Source organism: Oppia nitens, unplaced genomic scaffold, assembly GCF_028296485.1.
Source record: "Oppia nitens isolate AA-2021 unplaced genomic scaffold, nextdenovo-longstitch-racon4-pilon3 scaffold12_pilon_pilon_pilon, whole genome shotgun sequence".
Lineage (NCBI taxonomy): Eukaryota > Metazoa > Arthropoda > Arachnida > Sarcoptiformes > Oppiidae > Oppia > Oppia nitens.
This window is the reverse complement of record NW_026533191.1, coordinates 2238086-2262500: the sequence shown is the minus strand read 5'-3', so window position 1 is coordinate 2262500 and position 24415 is coordinate 2238086. Positions and strand designations below refer to the sequence as shown.

Genomic DNA, 24415 nt, shown 5'->3' with positions numbered 1-24415 from the left:
ATATATATATAATTTATTAATAGTTTTATTTTATTTTTTACAAAATTATTTAGTGTATAGTAAAATATTGAAAATATTTTTTTTTTAAATTATTATTAATTAAAATAGTTGTCATGAATTCAATTATATCAACAACAAAAAAATTTTTTTTATAAATATAAATTTAATATTTTCTATGATTATTATTCAAAAAATGATTGTAATTATGATATAATGAGTTAACAATGAAAATGTATTATCTTTATAAAAAAATTAATATAAAAATAACTAAATGATTTTTACAAAAAAAAAAATATTTTTATGATGCTATAATTATTGATTAATAAAATATAACATGATGAATAATTATTTTTTTTTTAAAATCTATAACATGTCAATATCTCTCTATATTTTATTACATTCAAGCAATTATATACTCAATATATATGCCATGAATACAATGATTCAGTTTATAAAAATAATGTTTATTATGTGTATGTGTATAGGTATAGGTGTGTGTATATGTAGGTATAAGTGTGTGCTGTTATAGATGTGTGTATGTGTGTGTGTGTAGGTGTATGTAGTAATACTGTATGATTGCAGAAAAAATTATACAAAATAAAAGTTAATTATATATTGGATTAGATTTTATAATTTTAAAACTATTATTGAAAAATTATTTTTTAATTTATTAATAACCCATCTTGCTAAGTTTATATAATTTATATAAAAATATATTATGTTGTTTAGTATAAATAAGTAGTAAAATTAAAATAATTAGATTAATTTATTTTATACAATAATACAATACATATAATAATATACGTATAATAATACAAGTTATTAATACAATAATACATTAATTAACAATGCGATTAATAAATTAAAATTTATTTTTTTTCCAAAAATAATAATAATGTATAATATATTTTTTATATAATTAATTATTAATTTAAAAAAATATAAGTAAACAATTGGTGATTAGACGTTGACTAATTAATTAATTACATTCAAACTGTTTAGGCATTAATATGTATTACATAAATACAATGTTACAGTTTGTATGAAACATTTGCTAGATTTTTAATCAATTGAAAAACTTAAATATAATGTATTATATATAATAATAATAAACTTTAATAATTTTTAAATAAAGATTATAAAAAAAAATATTATAAATTAAAAACATTAATATAGTATATTTCCGAACAAATTAATTAACTAATATTTTATGAAAATAAAATAAAGCAGTTATATAAATTATAATTGTGTAGTATATAAAAATGTTTATAAGTTTATAAATAACTGTGTGTTTAGTAACTAAATAATATTAAGTATTTTATATAGAAATAAATTTATTGATAAGTGTATAATAAAATAATTAAAAAAATATAGCATGATAAATAATTATTTTTATAAAAAAAAATCATCGTCTAACTACCGCTTCTTTATTTAATTACATTCAAGATATTATATACTCGATATTTATGCTATTAATACAATTATACAGTTTATGATAATAATGTTTATTATATATATGTTTTTGTATGTATGTGTGTGTGTGTGTGTGTGTGTGTGTGTGTGTTTATGTGTATGGGTTTTTGTGTGTATGTGTTTATGTGTATGGGTTTTTGTGTGTGTGTGTGTGTTTATGTGTATGGGTTTTTGTGTGTGTGTGTATATGTGTATTTATTTGTGTGCCTGTGTATGTATATATATATGTGTGTGTGATTAGTATATGTGTGTATGTATGTACTGTAAGTATGTATTTGTGTGTATGTATGTGTGTGTGTGTGTAATAATACTGTATGATTGCATAAAAAAAATTACAATTTTATTTTAATTCTATAAGTATTAAAAAACAAATTATTTATTTTTCTTTATCTAATAAACACCTTGCTAAGTTTATGCAATGTTTATACAATATATTAAATAGTTGTTTTATTGAAAATGTTTCAAATAATTAGTAAAATTGATATAATTGATAATTTAAATTATATTTATTATTAATACAGTATAATTTAATTAGCTGCTATATATTTTATGAATTTTAATTAAATGTTTAAAAAATATATTTTGGTAATTAATTAATTATTTAAAAAAAATCTATTATTTAAATCTATTAAAATAAACATATATAGGTTTGTTAATTATTAAATTACAATCAAACTGTTTAGGATTTAATAAATACAATGTTATTGTTTATAAATTTTTTAAACAAATATTATAAACAAATTTTTTTAGACGAAAATTATAAGTACCATGATAATGTATTATTATAATAATAAACTAGATTATTTATTTTTTTTTAAAATACATTAACGATAATAAAATTATAAATTAAAAAATATAAATAATTATTAAATTATGTATTAATGGTGAAAACTTAAGGAAGTAATTATTTTTTTAAATTAAATGTTATATATATATATAATAAATGTCTCATAAATAAAATGTTACAGTTAGTTGAATAACTAATATTTTAAGTATTAATAAATTAGTTTTATTTTTTAAAAAATTATTTAATTTTTAACTAAAAAACTTTGCTAAGTTTATTTTTAAACAAAATTATTGTATTAATATTTAACGTTTAGTAAAATAATTTTTAAAATATATTTTTAAAAAATTATTATTAATTAAATAAGTTGTCATGAATTCAATTATATCAATAACAAAAATTTTATATAAATTTAATATTTGCTATAATTATTATTAATAAAAAAATGATAATTATCATAAAAATGAGTTGACAATGAAAATGTATTAATTTATTTTTAAACTAAAACTAAATAATTTTTACAAAAACATATTTTTATGATGTTTAATTATTAATTAATAAAACATAGCATAATTAATAGTTAATTTAAATAATCGCCAATGCGTGATCGTCTATTAATTATATTACATTCAAGTAATTATATATTCAATATTTATCCCATGAATACAATGTTACAGTTTATGAAAATAATGTTTACTATATTAGTATACATATATAATATATACAATGTGTATATGTACAGTATGTGTGTGTATATGTGTGTGTATTTGTATGTGTGTGTATATGTGTGTGTATATGTATGTGTGTGTATGTGTGTGTATATGTATGTATGTGTGTGTATGTGTGTGTGTATATGTATGTGTGTGTGTATATGTATGTGTGTATATGTGTGTGTATATGTATGTGTGTGTATATGTGTGTGTGTGTATATGTGTGTGTATATGTATGTGTGTGTATGTGTGTGTATATGTATGTATGTGTGTGTGTGTATGTGTATGTGTGTTTATTTATATGTGTGTGTATGTATGTAATAATACTGTATGATTGCATAAAAAATTACAACTACAAAATTTTTATTATATTTAATTAGCTAAACAAATTTTTATAATATTTAAAGTTTTAAAACAAATTATTAATTTTTTGTTATCTAATAACCACCTTGATATGTTTTTACCAATTTATTAATTAGTTGTTTACATTAATAATAGTTAAAAAAAATATTGTTGAATAATTAGTAAAATTGAATTATTTGATAATTTAATATATATTTATTATTAATACAGTATAATGTAATTAGCTGTACCAAGATAATGTATTATTTTAATAATAAACTAGATTATTTTTTTAAAAAATTTACATTAACGTCAATAAAATAATTAATTAAAAATATAATTAATTATTATATTATAATTGTATAACAAATCAGTATTCATTATATTATTAAATTAAAAAAGTTAATATATAAAATATATGTGTCATAAATAAAACGTTACAGTTTTTGAATAACTAATATTTTATGTATTAATAAATTAATTTTATTTTTATTTTTAAAAATTTTAACTCAAAACTTTGCTAAGTTTTAAAAAAAAACAAAATTATTGTATTTAGTATAGTATAATAATGAAAATATTTTTTTTTAAAAATTATTAATAATTAATTACTTATCTTGAATTCAATTATATCCCAAATTTATTTTATTAAAATTTAATATTTACTAAGATTATTATTAAATGATATAGTAAACTTTATTTTTTAAAAAAAAATTATATACTAAATGATTTTTGTAAAATTTTTTTTTAAAGATTATTAATTAATAAAAGAGACCATGATCAATAATTATTTATTTTTTAAAAATAATCTCTACCTCACCTTGGGTCTCTTTATTTTATTACATTCAAGCAATTATATACTCAATATATATATGCCATGAATATAATCATACAGTTTATGAAAATAATTTTTATTATATATATATCGTATTATATATTATTTATTATATATTATATATTTGTAATTATACTGTATGTCTGCATAAAAAAATTACAACTACAGAAAATAAAATTATATTTAATTAGCTAAACAAATTTTTATAATATTAAAAGGGTTAAAACAAATAATTTATTTTTTAATAATCTAAAAACACCTTGCTAAATTTTTACCAATTTATTAATTAGTTATTAACATTAATAATAGTTAAAAAATATTGTTGAATAATTAGTAAAATTGAATTAATTGATAATTTAATATATATTTCTTATTAATACAGTATAATTTAATTAGCTGTTATATATTTGATGAATTTTAATAAATATAATTTTTTTAAATGTATAATTTTAACTTATAGTGTTTAAAAATATATATATATTTCTAATTAATTAATTATTTAAAAAAATAAATAATTCAACGTTTATAAATACAATTGTTATGGTTAATAAATTTTTTAAAAAATATTATAAACAAATTTTTAGACGAAAATTATAAGTACCAAGATAATGCATTATTATAATATTTATTTTTTAAAAATTATATTATCAATAATAAAATTATAAAATCAATTAATTATTATATTATAATAATGACTTCTTTGTTGTTTTCATAATATTATTAAATTAAAAGAGTTATATATATAATAAATGTGTCATAAATAAAACGTTACAGTTTGTGAATAACTAATAATTTAAGTATTAATAAATTAATTTTAATTTTTTAGAAAAAAATATTTATTTTTTAACTCAAAACTTTGCTAAGTTTTTTTTAAACAAAATTATTGTATTTAGTACAGTATAATAATTAAAAGTTTTTAAAAATTATTATTAATTAAATAGTTGTCTTGAATTCAATTATATCCCAAATTTATTTTATTAAAATTTAATATTTATCAAGATTATTATTAAATGATATTATTTTTAAAAATGTGTTGACAATGATATAAAGTATACTATATTTTTTTTAAAAATTAAATTCTAAATGATTTTTGTTAAAAACATTTTTAAATCTTATTAATAATTAATTAATAAAAGTGACCATGATCAATAATAAATCAATAATAAAATCGGATTTTAGGATCCACTGCTAATTTTTTTATATTCAAGCAATTATATACTTAATATATATGCCATGAATATAATCATACAGTTTATGAAAATAATGTTTATTATATATATATATATCTGTGTGTATGTGTATGTGTATGTGTATGTGTATGTGTATGTGTATGTGTATGTGTATGTGTATGTGTATGTGTATGTGTATGTGTATGTGTATGTGTATGTGTATGTGTATGTGTATGTGTATGTGTATGTGTATGTGTATGTGTATGTGTATGTGTATGTGTGTATGTAATGTATAAAAACCATTGTTACTATAATTAACTATTTTAATAATCAATCGCTGATTATAATTGGTATGTCTATTTGGTATAACAGGTATTCAGCACCCTAACCGAATCGATACAGGGGCCCTGTATTGGCAATCAACAAGCACTGGCCCACTCTCGCCTATGGGACGCTGTAGGCGGTTTCATGTTTTTGTTTGCCCACATGCAGGATAAACTGTCGAAAAACTCGTCCCAATTGGATCTACTACTGGAACTGTTGGATCTGCAAAAAGAAATGGTAATTATGATGCTATCGATGCTCGAAGGAAACGTCATGAACGGTACTATTGGCAAACAAATGGTCGATACACTGGTCGAAAGTGCGGCCAATGTTGAGGTTAGTTATAGTGTTATAGAGCTAACTGGTTGTTTGGATTTTTTAGGTATTGATCTAACTGTCCATTTTGATAACATATATTTACCATACCTATCCCGTCCTCTCATTTACAGATGATTCTCAAGTTTTTCGACATGTTTCTCAAGCTCAAGGAAGTGATCACTTCAAGCACTTTCCAGGTATACATACATATGCTATACGACCTTCTATACCGCCTGTCCCCTGAGCTTAACATTTGACTTCAAAAATTAAAACCTCTATTGTTTTTTTCGGTGGGGAACAGGAGATCGACAAACGTAACATCGGTTGGGTGACAGCCAAAGACTTCCAGAAGGCTATGGAACAGCAGAAGATCTACGCCACCGAAGAAATCCAGTATCTGATGTCGTGTTGCGAACCCAATCACGACGGCCTTATCGACTATCGGGAATTTACCGAACGTTTCCATAATCCGGCCAAAGATATCGGTTTCAATTTGGCCGTATTGTTGACCAATCTATCCGAACATATGACCAACGATCCCCGTTTGCAGCGGTTCCTCGAAACGGCATCGTCGGTGTTGAACTATTTCGAGAACTATTTGGGACGAATCGAAATCATGGGTTCGGCCAATCGTATCGAACGGGTCTACTTCGAGATCAAAGAGGAGACGATTAATCAATGGGAAAAACCGCAGATCAAAGAGTCGAAGCGGGCCTTCTTCTACTCGATTGTTACCGAAGGCGGCGATAAGGAAAAACTGGAAGCGTTTGTCTCGTTCTGCGAGAACGCCATCTTTGAGATGCAACACGCGAGCAGTATATCCATGGAGGACGATGAAGAACCAACCAAAGCTGGTATGTCTGGTTGGATGTGTGTGTGGGTGTGTTTTGAGAGGACAGTCTGTTCTCACATAGAGAGAGAGATAGAGAGAGAGAGAGAGAGAAAGATAGACAGTCAGAGAGAGAGAGAGATAGAGAAAGATAGACAGAGAGAGAGACAGAGACAGAGAGAAAGATAGACAGTCAGAGAGAGAGAGATAGAGAAAGATAGACAGAGAGAGAGAGAGAGAGAGAGACTGAGAGAGAGACTGAGAGAGAGACTGAGAGAGAGACTGAGAGAGAGACTGAGAGAGAGACTGAGAGAGAGACTGAGAGAGAGACTGAGAGAGAGACTGAGAGAGAGACTGAGAGAGAGAGAGAGAGAGAGAGACTGAGAGAGAGACTGAGAGAGAGACTGAGAGAGAGACTGAGAGAGAGACTGAGAGAGAGACTGAGAGAGAGACTGAGAGAGAGACTGAGAGAGAGAGACTGAGAGAAAGGCATAGAGTGATATTAAATAGTTTATCAATATTTTAACCCACTTGCTCTAACCTCTACCCCCCCTTCTCCCCACCTCATCTTATTATACTATTAGGTGATTATCCCTATCCGTCCAGCGAGGAGACGCCTCCCTCAGCCATCGAACCCATCAAAAATGTTTTCCGCTATTTCTGGACAATCATGTGTTCGGTGTTTGCCGTATTCAAGCCGTCAAATATACGCAAACAGTGGAACCGATTGAAAGAAAAGACATATCTCGAGCTATTTATCGGTAGTTTTAAACTGACCTTTGGTTCGCTATTTTTTGTCGGCTATACCGTCTACGCGGTCAACAAATGTGTACTGAAATTCATACTAAAGCTAATGATTGGCGAACCGATTGGCGGCGCTTTGGAAGAGGAGGAGTATGAATACGAAGAGTCGAAAGCACTGATACCGTCGGTGTCGATGATGGCCGGAGCCGGTAGTGTCAACTATGGATCGATGGGCGGCAGCGGTGGCGGCGGTGGCGCCGATAGTAACAACATTATGAACAGCAGCGGTGGTAGCCGTATGGCTATTATGAGTGCCGACGATATTGCCAGCGGTCATGAAGGGGTGTCGGCTGGAGGAGTAGATGACGGCCAGTCAGGTGAAGGCACAGTCGGTGGGGATAATACTCAGGCGACGTCCGCTGTCGGCGACGGTCAAGACACAGGAGATCAGTCAACAAAACGTCAGACAAACGGCGACATAAAAGCTATCGAAAGTGCAGAGACCGATACCATCGATGACGGTGTTTCCAAATCGGACGATACGATTAGCAGTTCAGCTGAGCCGACAAAACCAACATCGGCTGCTTTCGAGGACAGGACTGGTGGCCAATCGGAAGCCTCTGGTAGTGGTGGTGGTGAGGCGTCGTCGTCACCAGTAGTCTCATCGTTGCCCAACTTCGGGAACTATACAAAACGTTTTGTCTACTGTTTGGCCCGTAATCTCTATACTATCAAAAAGTTTGCCCTATTTTTGGCGTTCATCATGAATGTGATGCTAATGTTCTACAAAGTGTCCAGCAATTTGTCGACTGCCGACGGCGGTGATGGCGGCGATGGGGAACAGGAAGGTAGTGATAATGGCGGCGGTGACGATCTAGAGTTGGTGGCCAACGGTAGTGCCGAAGTGATTGGCGAAATCATTAGCGAAATGACTACTGTTGCCGCCGATATATTATCAGGTATTTCTTCAATCTATTAGGATATATATACCTCTAATTGCTACATACCGGTGCTCTCTCTCACTAACTCACTAACTCACTAACTCACTAACTCACTCACTCACTCACTCACTAACTCACTAACTCACTCACTAACTCACTAACTCACTAACTCACTCACTAACTCACTAACTCACTAACTCACTAACTCACTAACTCACTAACTCACTAACTCACTAACTCACTAACTCACTAACTCACTAACTCACTAACTCACTCACTCACTCACTCACTTTCTCTCTCATTCTCTTTTACTTTCATCCTAAGGCATTGGTGACGATGATGACGGTACCGGTGGTGGCGGCGGTGGTGACGATGACGACAATCTTATCGAATGGATTCAGATGGAAGAGGGCTGGTATTATTTGGAACCGGCCCTCAGATTGCTGGCACTGTTACATTCGGCCCTATCGTTTTGTATGCTCATAGCCTACTATAACCTGAAGGTGCCGTTGATTATATTCAAACGTGAAAAAGAGATTAGTCGTCGACTAGAGTTTGACGGCCTATTTATTAGCGAACAACCCGAAGATGACTATCGGGCCCAATGGGATAAACTGGTTATTAGTACGCCATCTTTCCCCGTAAACTACTGGGACAAGTTTGTCAAGAAACGTGTCCGTGCTAAATACTCGGAACAGTATGATTATGATAATTTGTCGGCACTGTTAGGTATGAGCAAACAGGGCAGCGGCGGCTCATCATTGGATGACCAGTCGTCGGCCGGTAGTGGCGGCGGCGGAAGCGGCTACTTGTCGATCATAACACAGTGCGACTGGAAGTACCAGATCTGGAAAGTTGGGGTAACATTCATGGATAATGTATGTCTGAAACCTGAAAACAGTTTTCCACGAAATGGACAGTTAGATTGACAGTTGTTTTTTTGTTTGTATAATTAATTTCAGGTATTTCTATATAATTTGGTTTACTTTATACTGTCAGTGTTGGGACAGTTTAGCTATTTTTTCTTTGCCGCCCACCTGTTGGACATAGCCGTAGTCATACCGACGCTCAAGACTATACTACAGTCCATCACTCATAATGGCAAACAGGTATTCAAAAAAAAAAAAAAACTATTTAGCATAACATGTCTCTCATTACATACCTGTTTATCATCATAACTAATATCATGTATTATATATATATATATATATATGAAAACAGTTGGTTTTGACGCTAACCCTACTGGTAATAGTTGTCTACATCTATACGGTTATTGCGTTCAACTTTTTCCGACGATTTTATGTCCAGGAAGAGGACGATCAGGTGAACCAAAAGTGTCATAACATGTTTACGGTATGTATTAAAATGGCCTGTATTTACCTGTAATTACTCATATAATTTACTTGGCGGTGGTGGTGGCCCTACCAGTGCTTTGTGTTTCATCTGTACAAAGGTGTCCGCGCGGGCGGCGGTATTGGCGACGAGATTGAGTCGCCCGACGGCGACGAATACGAGGCCTATCGTATCATATTTGACATTACTTTCTATTTTTTCATTATTGTTATTTTGGTGGCCATTATTCAGGGTATGGTTAATGATTTGGTCAGACATACACACATACACATACACATACACATACACATACACATACACATACACATACACATACACATACACATACACATACACATACACATACACATACACATACACATACACATACACATACACATACACATACACATACACATACACATACACATACACACAAATATACTGTATATTATACTGTATATATATACTAATATAGTAAACATTATTATCATAAACTGTATCATTGTATTTATGGCATGAATATTGAGTATATAATTGCTTGAATGTAAAAAAAATACAGAGATGAGAATTTGGTGACATTTTTAAAAAAATAATTATTTATCATGCTATGTTGTATTAATTAAAACTGTAACATTTTATTTATAACACATTTAGTTTTTACTTTACATGTTTTAATTTAATTAATTTATTAGACTACCAAGTTTGGCCAGATTTTATTTTACATTTATAATTTTAGATTTTTTTTATTATTATTAATTAATTTATTTAGCATCGTAAAATTTATTAATGAAATGTTCTAGATAACTTTTTTTTTATTTTGATAAAATATTTTCATTATGACACTTATTATAATTGTTTTCGAAAAATATACTGGATATATTATGTAAACTGTAACCATGTATTAATGGCAAATATATACGTAAATATTTAGATTATTTGAATAACTAATTTAATTAGGTGTGAAAATATGCACAATAATAATAATAATAATAATTTTTATAATTGATTATTAAATTTTTTTTTTAAAATGATTTTATCGTCAAATTTATTAGTTAACTGAACAATAATAACAACAACAAATTAGTTTCATAAATAAAAAATTATATATAAAACACAAAAATATATATATATAATAGAAAATAATATATATATAAAATAGAAAATAATATATATATAAAACACAAAAAATATATATATAAAATAGAAAATAATATCTATATAAAATAGAAAATAATATATATATAAAATAGAAAATAATATATATATATATATATATAACAAAATATATATATATATATAACAATATATATATATATAAATAGAAAATAATATATATATAAAACACAAAAAAATATATACTAAACAAAAAAAATTTACGCTAATATAATAATACATTTTTTTAATACACAACAAAATACACCTAATCTAATGGTTACCCATTTTTTTTTTAAATGGCATCCATCCATTAATAATAATAGGTCTTATCATCGATGCATTTGGTGAGCTCAGGGATCAGCTACAATCGGTTACCGACGATATGGAGTCCAATTGTTTCATATGTGGTATCGGTAAAGACTATTTCGATAAAGTACCCCATGGTTTCGACACACATGTAGCCAAAGAGCATAATCTGGCCAACTATATGTTTTTTCTGATGCACCTGATTAACAAACCCGATACCGATTATACCGGTCAGGAAACCTACGTATGGGAACTGTATCAGAAAAGGACGTGGGATTTCTTTCCCGTCGGTGAATGTTTCCGTAAACAATACGAGGATGAACTGGGAGGACAAACATGAGAGAGATAGAGAGAGAGAGAGCTACCGGTGCTCTCATACTATATATGTTAATTGATAGATACCTACCTACCCATTAACGCTCATTGATATGTATCGACAGCTCATTGATGATGACTCCCTAACCTTCCTTATCATCCGTTATTGTTGTTGTTGTTTAGGTCATAGTTTTAGATTATAAAAATAAATTGTTTTTTTCGGTTACAAACTACTGGTGCCTTTGATCTTGAATTTATATAAACAATTATACCAGTGATCTATCTACCAGTGCGCTTATCCTACTTAAATTTTTTTATATATATAATAATAATAATATATGTATTTAATGATTAAAAATTTTTTTTAATAATCGGATAGTTTTATTGAATATTATTACCTAATAATCTAATAATTATTTTCAATTGATTTTTTTGTTGGAATTATTTATAAAGTATATTATTTATGTTGATATTTATTGTTAATTAATAAAAAAAATACAGTATATTATAAGTTAATATTTAACTAAATAAATAATTGAAAACTATTTGAAACTATAAATGTGTTTACATTAATAGTATTATTATTATAATAATTGTTTAATATTTATTTAAAAAAACTATTTAGTTAATCAATAAAATAATTGTATTAAAATAAGTAATGTATAAAAAAAATTTGATTTGTTTTAATAAAAAATAATATTTTTAACTTTACATTCATTCCCTCTTTTTTTTCTCTCAAATTTGAAAAAAATATTTTAATGTAATTTTAACTAATAGTTATGTTTTTTTTGATTTTATATATTTGAATTAAAAACTGTAAATTTAAAATAAGCAAACAGTTTGTAAGTATTTGTAATTTATAAAAATAAAACTTATTTGACTAACGACTTAAATAATACAACATTTGACAAAAATTTTTTTTAATAAAAATAATATATAATTACTAAATGTTTTTTTTTAAAAACATAACGTTCAAAGTTTTTATAATTTAAAAAATAATTAAATTATATATAAATATGTTTATAGTTATTATTGTTACTCTATTTTAATCTATTTTTTTAATAAAAACATATTATTATTTTTTTTTAGTCATTGATAATTAAAAGTATAAAAAGATTGATATTTAGTATTTATTAAATAAAAATATTACAATAGGAATTTTTGTCATATTTTTACTAAACAATTATCCATTTTAAATATAATATTTTTGTCAATTATTTTTTTAAAAATAACCAATTAATTAATTTAGTTAAATACTAATAATACATTATAGTTATTTTTTATATAATAATTAGTTGTATAATTGTATTTGAATAAAAACTGTAAATTTAAAATAAGCAAACAGTTTGTAAGTATTTGTAATTTATAAAAATAAAAATAATTTTACTAAAGACTTGAATAATACAACATTTGATAATTTTTTTTAATAAAAATAATATATAATTACTAAATGTTTTTTTTTTATAAACATAACGTTCAAAGTTTTTATAATTTAAAAAGATAATTAAATTATATATAAATATGTTTATAGTTATAATTTGTTGTATACTTTTACAAGCTCTACGAAAATAGACATTTATGTCTACTTAGCTCTACGAAAAAATTAAACAATTGAATGGTATAAGCTCTACGAAAAATTTATACAATTATTATATTAATAATAATTACATTACATTGCATTAAACACTATACTATATTATAATAATGTAAACAGTAAAAGTTGTTAGCCTTCAAACAATGCTTATGTATACAACACAATGTAATACAATGTATAACAATGTATAAAAATACAAAACATTCAAAATTTTTAGTCAAAAAATTTTCAAAAAATTTTCAAAAAAAAAAAAAAAAAAAAAAAAAATCAAAAATATTGAATGTCTAAAAGTGTCATCAAAACCTAAAAAAAGTCAACCGTTAAAAAGTTAGCCATTGAAACTAATGTTAAATACTTATTTAAGCTATACTTTTAGTATTAACTTTATACGTATACTGTTAAGGTGTGGGTTTTCGGGCCTTAAGCCTGGAGATCGATTCCGTCCTAGAGACACTTTAGTGTTGAATCAATCATTGTTAGTCGAACGCGGGTATTATAAGGTAGTACAGTAAAATTCTTAATATATCTCACCCAATACATTTAGTTAAACATAAGTTTAATAGTATGAGTAAATTAACATTGATTGAAGTGGCAAAAGCATTAGCTAATCTAAAGCTTTTGCACTATTTTAGTATGATTTTAATCTAAATTAATTTATATTTAAATAGCAATTAAGTGCAAATGTTTTTAGTTTAAATTAAAGCTTAAATTTAGTTTAAAATTATTTGTTTAATTTGATCTAATTAAAATACAAACATTAAATTAAAATTATGTAAACTAACTGTTAGACTAACAATTTAATTAGTATATTAAACATATAATATACTAATTTAAATAAAACACTTAATATAAAGTAAACAATAATATATATAAAATATTAATGTAATTTAGGTTATATATGAAATAATAAAAAACACTATAAAATTTACATGTATTTTCATAATAAATATAATTAAAATTCATTTAATTTAAATATTGTTTGATTAAATAGTTATTACTTTACTATTAAACTTATTAAAATTTGGCTGTAATTATATTTTAAGTAAAATTAATTATAGATAAAACATAATATGTTAGCAATTATATTAAAACTTGGGTGTAACAAATTTCAAAGTTAAAAATGTAATAGAAAATATGGTAAGTATACAATAATACATTAGGCGTTATACATATATATATTGAAACCAACATTAGTATACTAAAACTTGGGTGTAACAAAATTTCAAAGTTAAAAGTATAATATAAAATATAATAAATATTCAATATTTCATTAGGCGTTATACATATATATATTGTAACCAATACTAATAATAAAACTTGGGTGTAACTTTAAGTAATGTATAATTATTAATTAATAACCATAATATGTATATAATAATAAAAATGATTATTAATATAATAACATTAAAACTTGGGTGTAACAAAATTTCAAAGTTAAAAGTGTAATAAAATATAAAGTAAGTAATTAATAATACATAAGGCGTTATACATATATAAATTGCAACCAATATTAGTTGTTTAAATTAAGGTCATAAAAATACTTCAGAGTATATATATATTGAATTAAATTTAAGAATATCATTCACACAAGTTTAAACACTTTAATAGTAATAATTAAAAGTTTGTATTACAAAAGCGACACCTATCGGACAAAATGGAAGCTGACGCATTGGCTAACATTGTTGCTTACCTTCGTATCAATAACAACAACAAATCCACAAATAACGTCGATGAACAGCTTCGTTTACGAGAAGAAGCATTGGCACGTGAAAAAGCTTATGAAGAGCAACTCGGATGGGATGGCCTACGTACTCAATCAGAGTATACAAAAAGCGCTGCGTTCAAACACGCCCTCAGCCATCAGCTTCTTCTGTGTCCAAACTGTAGGATGGACCATCTAAAGGCAATTGATGGTGGTTTTATTGTATGTAACTGTGGGGTTCGTTTCCAAACACCCCTAACTATTCATCAAATAGTCCATAAAATATGCGTTTTAATGGACTACCACGCCTTTATTCCTTGCGCCGACCCATTACTTCAATTGGATATGTTAATGGGCAATCTATGGATAAACTGCGATTGCGGATACCATCATTCTATTTTGTAATGGCCAGCATTTTTAAATATTTTTTTTCTATATATTATTATATATAGTTTTTTTATATAATATGTATATTATTTTATATATTTTTTAAAAAATAAAATATTTTTAAAATTTAATGATTTTTCATTTTTTTAAACTTAAAAATAAAATAAGAATATTTTTTTATTAAATTATTAAAAATTAAGTCATTCTTAGGCGTAGTTTATAAACAAAAATAAATTTAAATAATACTTTGATGTAGTTTATTATTTGTTTAAATAATACATATATTTTCAAGTTTATAAATAAAATAAATTTAAGTAATTTTTAGGCGTAGTTTATTTTTTGTTTTAATAATACTTATAAATAAAAAAAATTAAATGTTTAGGCGTTTCTACAATTTATTATAATAGTAACTATACTTCAAGTATATAAATACAAATAAATTTAAATGTTTAGGCGTTTCTACAATTTATTATAATAGTAACTATACTTCAAGTATACAAATAAAAATAAATTTAAATGTTTAGGCGTTTCTACAATTTATTATAATAGTAATTATACTTCAAGTATATAAATACAAATAAATTTAAATGTTTAGGCGTTTCTACAATTTATTATAATAGTAACTATACTTCAAGTATATAAATAAAAATAAATTTAAATGTTTAGGCGTTTTTACATTTTATTATAATAGTAATAATATTTAAAGTATATAAATAAAAATAAATTTAAATGTTTAGGCGTACTACAGTTTATTATAATTGTAACTATATTTCAAGTTTATAAATAAAAATAAATTTAAATTTATGGGTGTTGTTATTATATATGTATATTAATAACGTTATTAATAAAACAAATTTTAATTAAAGTTGAGTATATAAAGAGATATATTTTACATTCAATAATCATTCAGTTTTTAAAGCTAAAATTATTGTAAAAGTTATAACAGTTTTATTACTTTTAAAATAAAATTTTGTTGCAATGGCCGCTGAAAAAAGATCTGAATTATTGGCATCTATTGGTATGGATGAATCATCGTCGGACTCTGATATTGAGGAAGTGTTGCCATCAAAAAGTGGACTAAACGAACTGGAAGCGATTGGAGAGACTGATGATGACTCGAAAAAGCGCAAAGGAAAAGGCAAAGCAGGTCCGTCAGCAAAACGGGCTAAAAAAGTAAATGGTATAACATATGCAATGTATGAAAAAAGTACTCCATCCGGCAGCGATAAATCTGAAATAACTGAAAAAGTTTTTAGACGAGGTATGTAAAAATTATAACATAATATTTTAAAAAATTTATATTATTTATGTATAATTTTTACATACAGATTATGATGGTATATCAACAAAAGGTAAAGAGTTAATTTTTTTTTAAATTTAACAAAGAGGACGTGCCACCGGATAGAGATGAATCACATGTCATATATCCTGAGATCACTAATTACAATTGCAATTACCAATAAATTACCAATTGATGATGTGTTTACAACATTTAAAAAACTTCAACCAAAAACTAAAAAAAAGTAGTATCGGTTAAGTGAATATTAAACTCACTTAGCTATTGAGCTACTTAATCAAATTAATTCAAAATTTATTTTATAAAATTTTTAAGTAAATTTATATATAAAATTTAATAATAATATAATATATAATCAAATTTAATTACTTTGTTATTTTAATGTTAAATTTATATTTTGTATTTACAATATATTTTATTCAATAAACTTTTTATGCAAATAATATATCTTGTAATATATGAATTTAAAATTTTTATAATGTTATGTTTTTAATAAATTGTTTATAATTTATATACAATTTTGCTGTAAAAACATTGTTTTTCTACTCCAGACAAATGTTAATAATATAGTTATTTAAACTTAGTCTACTAATGGCATAGTTCCGATGTGACTATAATAGTTTAAAACATTTATTATTAACAAAGATTTGTTTCGATAACAATAGCTGGAATGTTAGCATAAACATAACATTTAAAAAATGTTTTAGATAATTTAAATAAATAATTGAAAAAGTAAATGTTTTTTAATTAAAGATATTTATTTATTTACAAATTACTTGATAAAATTAATTATTTATATATATTGAAAATAATAATGCATATGTTATATTTATAAACAATTTTAAATTTAATTATCAAATTATTAATTATATTTTTCTATTTTTACAGTCATATTTCCTTTAATAAAGCTACCATTTATTCAAAGACGAAGAGTTTTTCTCAATTGTCCACTTTGCAATGAAGCAAGCATACTTGGTGATCAAATGTCTAGACATTTAATCTATTGCAATAAATTACTAAGACTTAAATATAGAAAGTTTAGTGATTCTGTATTATATTCATGTAATTTTGTTGCGATAAATGTTATCCTTTATATACTTGGATTAACTCGTAAAATTGACAAATATATTGATTTAAAAATGATATTTTATCCAAATTCTATTAAGCAAATCTGGGCTGTTTATGAAATCATTTACAAAACTCGTAATAACATTACTTTGGATAAAAATGAGTATTTACATGTTAATCGAGCTATTGAATATTTGCTTAAAAATTGTCTAAATCTTGAAACTTGTCCATTAAAAATAATACCTGGCATGACAATGTATGATTTCAACCAAGCATTTGGTAAAAGAGACTGGAGTTTTGTAATTGATGATTATGATATTGATGTCCTTATAAATGAAAGACAACCAAACGGATTTTATACCCCAATATAAATGTTAAAATAATAAAACTGAGTTCACAAATGTATTTTCTAAATTTTAAAATAATTTATTTGTAATAATAACTTTTAAATTTTTTATAATAAAACTGATTTTTGCATTAAAATATCTAAATTAATTATTATTGCATATGTTATTTTAAATTATATTTTATAAATTAATATATATAAAATAATTAATTATTTTTATTTTAATTATTTTAGATTTAATTGCTAAAAGAAGATCAGAACTAAGATTACTTCCATATATTAAAAGACGTCTTGTTCGTCTCGATTGTCCTAATTGTTGGCAATATGAAATTCCAGGATCGCAAGCTCTTTCTCATATTAAAATATGTAATGAAAAACAATCAACGATAGCTAAAAAAATAATTTCTGAACAATTATGTTCAACGTTTGTATTATTTAACTCATTACTTTTTATACTTGGTATAAGTCGTAAACTTAACAATAAGATAAAATTGTTTAATATATTTGAACCATATGTTATAAGACAAATTTGGGCTGTTTATGAAATCTTATATAAAATACGCAAAAACATTCCTGTTGATATAAATGATTATTTATTCATTGATAAATACTTTGAATATATTATAAAAAATTGTTTAAATATGGATACATGCAAAATAAGAATAATACCTGGAATGACTATGAAAGATTTTGATCATGCATTTGGTGAAAGAGATTGGAATTATGTTCTCGATGAATATGACATTAATTTGCTTATCCATACTGAACAAAATCACGTTGCATTTACTTCATCATAAATGTATATTTACTAAAACTGAGAACATTTATTATACTATAAATTGAATTTTATAATATATAATCAAATAATAACTTTACTTGATGTATCATTGAATATAAATTTTTTTACAATAAATTTTTTTGCATTTTAATTCTGATTATTTAATTACAACATAAACAATCTTTAGACGAATTATGTACCAATTCCAATAAATAAGGTTTTGTAAAAGATGAAATATAAGTGTGAAAATAATTGATTTTTTTATTATTTACTTTATCAATACTTGAATTTATAGAAATAATATTATGAATTGATAAATAACAATTGTCTAAATCATTTTTAATAACATAATCTATTGGATACTGACATTGTTTTTCGTTAAAAATAAAAATTATTAAACTTATATTTAATAATATTGATATTATATTAGTTGTTATTAAATTTTTATTATTCATTTTCTTATAGATATGGAACAAAACAACGTCTTTACACTTCCAATCACATGTGAATATTGTGATAAAATATATACTAAGATTCGTTTATATAATAATCATATTCGTCTTATACATAGTGATAAAGTATTTGTGTATAAATGTGAATTATGTGAGAATACAGTTAATTCATCAAATAAATTACGTGCACATTATTTACACTGTGATAAGTTTAATAATAATATAAACAAAATAATTTGTAATATTTGTGGAAAAATTTATAAAGTTAAATCTACATTTATTTTACACAAATTACGTGAAATCAATCAAATTGGCAAAGGCAATCAACAATTGCCTAATATTTCTAACAAAGAACATAATTTTATGTTATCTAAAAGTGCATTTAAAAATTTTTTACAACAATATGAACTTTATCCAAAAAGAGATTATAAAGATCCTCACGATTTTTTTTATGTACATTTTGAAGATATTCAAACTATTAAATTTATTATTAGCTAAAATTAAATCAATTAAAGTACAATTTTGTCTTCAAGTAACGTTTTACAAAACAGTTGCTAATGTAAAAATATATACAATATCTTATTTTACAAGTGATAATTACATATTATCTTCTTTTAATTTTAACATTACTAACAAATTAATTAGTAATTTTGAAAATAAAATACAAACTTTTGAAGCAATCGGAAGCGGTTGGATAATAGATTCAATTGACAGATTAGATTTGCGAATTGCAATATATAATCCCTTAAGAGGTGGTTGTTTTAACAACAAATTACCCGATTGTATTAAAAATAAAAAAGCATTAATTTCTTTAAAAAATACTGATCAAAAATGTTTTATGTGGTCAATATTAGTAAAAATTGCTTTGTTGTATTATAAAAAATTTGAAATTAATGAATTTTTAAATGATAGAAGATTAGATTCTTTATTACCATTTAAAAATTTTGCAAACTTTAATAATATATCATATCCAGTTACTCTTAAAGATATTAAAAAGTTTGAAAATTTAAATAAACATTTAGAAATAAGAATAAATATATATGGAATTGACAGCGGATTTTCAGAAAATACTCATTCTGCTATACCTATTTACATATCTAAAAAGAAAGCTATTCACACTATAAAATTACTATATTACAATGATCATTTTTATTTTATTAAAAATTTTAATAGATTATGTGGTAACTATTCATCAATTAATCATTATTTTTGTAAAAATTGTTTAAGTGGGTTTCAAACTAAGGTTAGACTAGAGAATCATAAATATTTGTGTCAACATTTTAATCCTTCTGCTGCTGTAATGCCTAAAAATGATATAATGAAATTTACACAAATTAATTTTATGTATAGATTTCCATTTGTTATTTATGCTGATTTTGAATCACTTTTAGTTAAAGATAATCAGATGATTAATATAAAGTCTAGGCAAATACATAAACATGTTGCTTCAGGATTTTCTTTAGTAGTCGTAAAAAATGAAAGTGAAATATATTACAAAAATGTATATACTGGTAAAAATTGTCTAAATAAATTTTTAAGTATACTCGCTACAGTATCTTATTTAATTTATGGTGAAATAAGTAACCCAAAATCAATGATAATAACTGAAAATGAAAAAATAAAACACCACTTAGATCACATTTGTCATTTGTGTAAATTACCATTTAATGATTCTCTAAATGAAAAAGTTTATGATCATGATCATATGACTGGAAAATATAGAGGTGCTGCCCATAATTTATGTAATTTATTATATCAAATCCCCAAAAAAATTCCTTTATTTTTTCATAATTTAAAAAATTACGATTCTCATTTTATTGTAAATAGTTTAAGTAATAATTATTTTAGTAAATGTACTATTATTCCCAATTCAATGGAAAAATTTCTTGCACTTGAATTAGATAATTTAAAAATATTAGATTCTTGTCAATTTTTAAATGATAGTCTAGATAGACTTGTAAAAAATTTAAAAGCTTCAAATGGTAATTTTTCAATTACAAAATTTGTTTTTGAAGAAAAAATACCAATTAACGATATAGAATTATTATTTAGAAAATGTCCTTACCCTTATGAATATCTTGATGATTGGTCTCGCTTTAAAGAAACCAAATTACCATCAATTGATAAATTTTATTCACATTTATCTGCATCTACTATAAGTTCAGATGATTATAATTATGTTTTAAAAGTATAGGAAAAATTTAAATTTAAAAATATTAAAGAATTTCAAAACTTTTATTGTTTGTTAGATACATGTCTATTAGCTGATGTTTTTCAAACATTTCGAAATATGATTTATAATACCTATCAATTAGACCCCTGTCATTTTTACAGTATTCCTGGTTTATCATGGTGTGCTGCTTTAAAAATGACAAAAATAGAAATTGAATTATTAAAAGATATTGATATGTATATGCTAATAGAAAAAGGTATCAGAGGAGGAATCTGTAATATAATGAAAAGATATGCAATTGCAAACAATAAATATTGTAATAATTATGATAATTCAAAAGAGAAATCATTTTTAGCTCATTTTGATGTTAATAATTTATATGGAAAAAGTTTAAGTGAAAAACTTCCATTAAGTAATTTTCAATGGATTAATTTAGAAATATTAAATATTATTGATTGGTCAAATATAAATACAGAAAATGAATTTGGTTATATATTAGAATGTGATCTTGAATACCCTAGTGAATTACAYRATTTACACAAAGATTTTCCACTTGCTCCAGAAAAAAAYAAAGTTWCAAATAATCAGCTAAGTTTATATCAAACTAATTTGTTAACAAAACTAAAGCAATTTGGTTATCGTAGATATCCTACAGAAAAATTATTATTAACTTTGAATGATAAAAACAATTATATTATTCATTTTAAAACATTAAAATTATATTTAGAACTAGGAATGAAAATAAAAGCAATTCATAGAGGTATCAAATTTAAACAAAGCAATTTTTTAAAACAATATATTTCTATAAATACTGAATTAAGAAAAAAAGCTAATAATGATTTTGAAAAAGACTTATACAAATTAATGAATAATTCAGTATTTGGTAAAAGTATTGAAGATAAAAGAAAGCATGTTAACGTTAAAGTCGCCTTAAATAGAAATCAAGCAAATAAATGTATTCAGAAATTAAATTTTGATACATTTCAAATACTAAATGAAGATATTACATTAATTAAAATGAAAAAAACAAGTGTAGTCTTAGATAAACCTATTTTTATTGGTTTTACTGTATTAGAATTATCTAAACATTATATGTATACTTTGCATTACAAAGCATTTAAAAATTATTATAAAAAAAATATTCAATTGTTATATACAGATACTGATAGCTTAATTTATGAAATTAAAACAAACAATTTGTATAAAGATTTAAAAAATTATTTAAATCCTTTAATGGATTTTAGTAACTTTGATACAAACCATTTCTTATATAATGAAAAAAATAAAAAAGCAATTGGATATTTAAAATCAGAATATGGTGATAAAGTTATGAATGAATTTGTTGGATTAAAGCCGAAATTATATTCTATTTTATATGATAATATAGAAAATAAAAAAGTTGCTAAAGGCGTACAAAAAAATGTAATTAAAAATAATTTAACACATGATATTTATAAAAATGTTCTGTTAAATGAAAAATATTATAATACATCTATGACAACAATTCAATCAAAACAACATATGCTTAAAACATTATCTATTAATAAGTTTGTGTTTCATCCTATGGACGATAAGAACTATATATTATCAGATGGAGTTTCATGTCTTCCATTTGGACATAATTCATTAAAACATTAATATTTTTTTAGTTACAGACAATATGAATAATGTATATAAGGAATTAATCATTAACGGAGACAAAATTAATCCACTTGTATCAATAACACCACTAAATTTTCATGCAGTGAAACCAATGACTAAAGTTGTTTTATATGTAAATAACTTAAACGAAATACCAGCTAATTATATGGGAACATTTATTAAAAATGAAGATTTAGATGTTAAAGATATTGTCTGCAAGTTGTTTTATGTTGAAAACAAAAATTCAGACATTATGCAAATTGTTTTGTGGAATATATCTAAAACTAACACATTGTACATTAAACCAAACGAGTCTCTTGGAAAATGTTATATTGATTGTCTTAATTATTTGGATGAACGTCGTATCACAGATTATAAACTTAATTTAAGTTATGATATTATTTCAAAAGGTATGTTTAACTAATACTAAATATGTAATAATCTAATTATAAGATTATTTTTTTAGATGAACAATTAAAAATAAATATGGATTTTGGATCGTGTCTTCCTACCATAGGTACATCAAAAAGCGCTGGATTAGATTTATACTCAAATGAGGATAAAATGATATTGCCATCTCAACGAAAACTTGTTTCAACTGTATTAAGCATTTACATGCCAAATAATTCATTTGGCTTTATTGCTCCAAGAAGTTCATTAGCAGTAAAAGGGATAGATATTGGAGCCGGAATTGTAGATTTTGATTATACTGGAATTGTAAAAGTGTTGGTTATTAACAACAGTAAATTGGCTTTCAACATTGCACCTGGAGATCGTATTGCCCAACTCATAGTGTTACCATACAAAAAGGTTACTCCATATATTGGTTATATTCCACAGACTGAACGAGGAAATGGTGGATTTGGCTCAACTAATGCTATATAATTTCTATTATTATATACTTATTTGGTGGAGGGTTTAATTTTATAATTATTTTTATATATAATTTAATAATTTACACAAATTATTTGTTTTAATAATTTTATTTTAAAATAAAAATTTTTAAATTTTAAATGTATTTAATATTTAATTATAAGAAATAATATATTTATTTTCTAGATGAACCATTTTTGTAAGAATTTCAGCATCTGTAAATAAATTGTATTATTATATATTGTAAGTTTTTAAAATAATACAATTTACTTACCATATAGTTGTTTTTGCAGTATTTATTTGATTATCATTATTTATTTTAATAAATTGTGGGTTAAAATATTTATTATGAGTATTTTTACAAAAATTATACATAAACTCAGCTTTTTCTTTTGCACACAAAGGTTTTAAAGTAACTTTTAGTTTTTCGTGCAAATAACATGGATTAGAATTAGTATCTTTTGTAATTTCGGTCATTATATCATTATCTGTTGGAATCATTGTGGATGAAAATATATTTAAGTTCT

The 24415-nt window shown here is 24.4% G+C and overlaps 2 protein-coding genes across 7 annotated transcripts in view; both read left to right on the top strand.

The window, feature by feature from the left end:
* The window catches only part of LOC128954530 (ryanodine receptor-like), a 42548-nt gene extending 30738 nt beyond the window's left edge, over positions 1–11810 (top strand). For all 6 annotated transcript variants that reach the window (XM_054300128.1, XM_054300161.1, XM_054300152.1 and 3 more), the window contains 9 exons: positions 5683–5970; positions 6084–6149; positions 6254–6806; positions 7366–8484; positions 8791–9344; positions 9429–9575; positions 9688–9819; positions 9895–10051; positions 11280–11810. In XM_054300128.1, the coding sequence (XP_054156103.1) occupies positions 5683–5970; positions 6084–6149; positions 6254–6806; positions 7366–8484; positions 8791–9344; positions 9429–9575; positions 9688–9819; positions 9895–10051; positions 11280–11602 (3339 nt within the window). In that variant the 3' untranslated portion in view covers positions 11603–11810. The remainder of the gene's footprint in view (positions 1–5682; positions 5971–6083; positions 6150–6253; positions 6807–7365; positions 8485–8790; positions 9345–9428; positions 9576–9687; positions 9820–9894; positions 10052–11279) is intronic.
* Positions 11811–23501: 11691 nt separating this feature from the next.
* On the top strand, positions 23502–23900 carry LOC128954830 (uncharacterized). Its single transcript, XM_054300434.1, has one exon. The coding sequence runs from the start codon at positions 23502–23504 to the stop codon at positions 23898–23900; it is 399 nt and encodes a 132-aa protein (XP_054156409.1).
* The last annotated feature ends 515 nt before the right edge of the window (positions 23901–24415 follow it).

Coding starts and splice junctions, on each gene's coding strand:
- LOC128954830 (XM_054300434.1), top strand. CDS start 23,502: ATGGATTTTGGATCGTGTCTTCCTACCATAGGTACATCAAAAAGCGCT.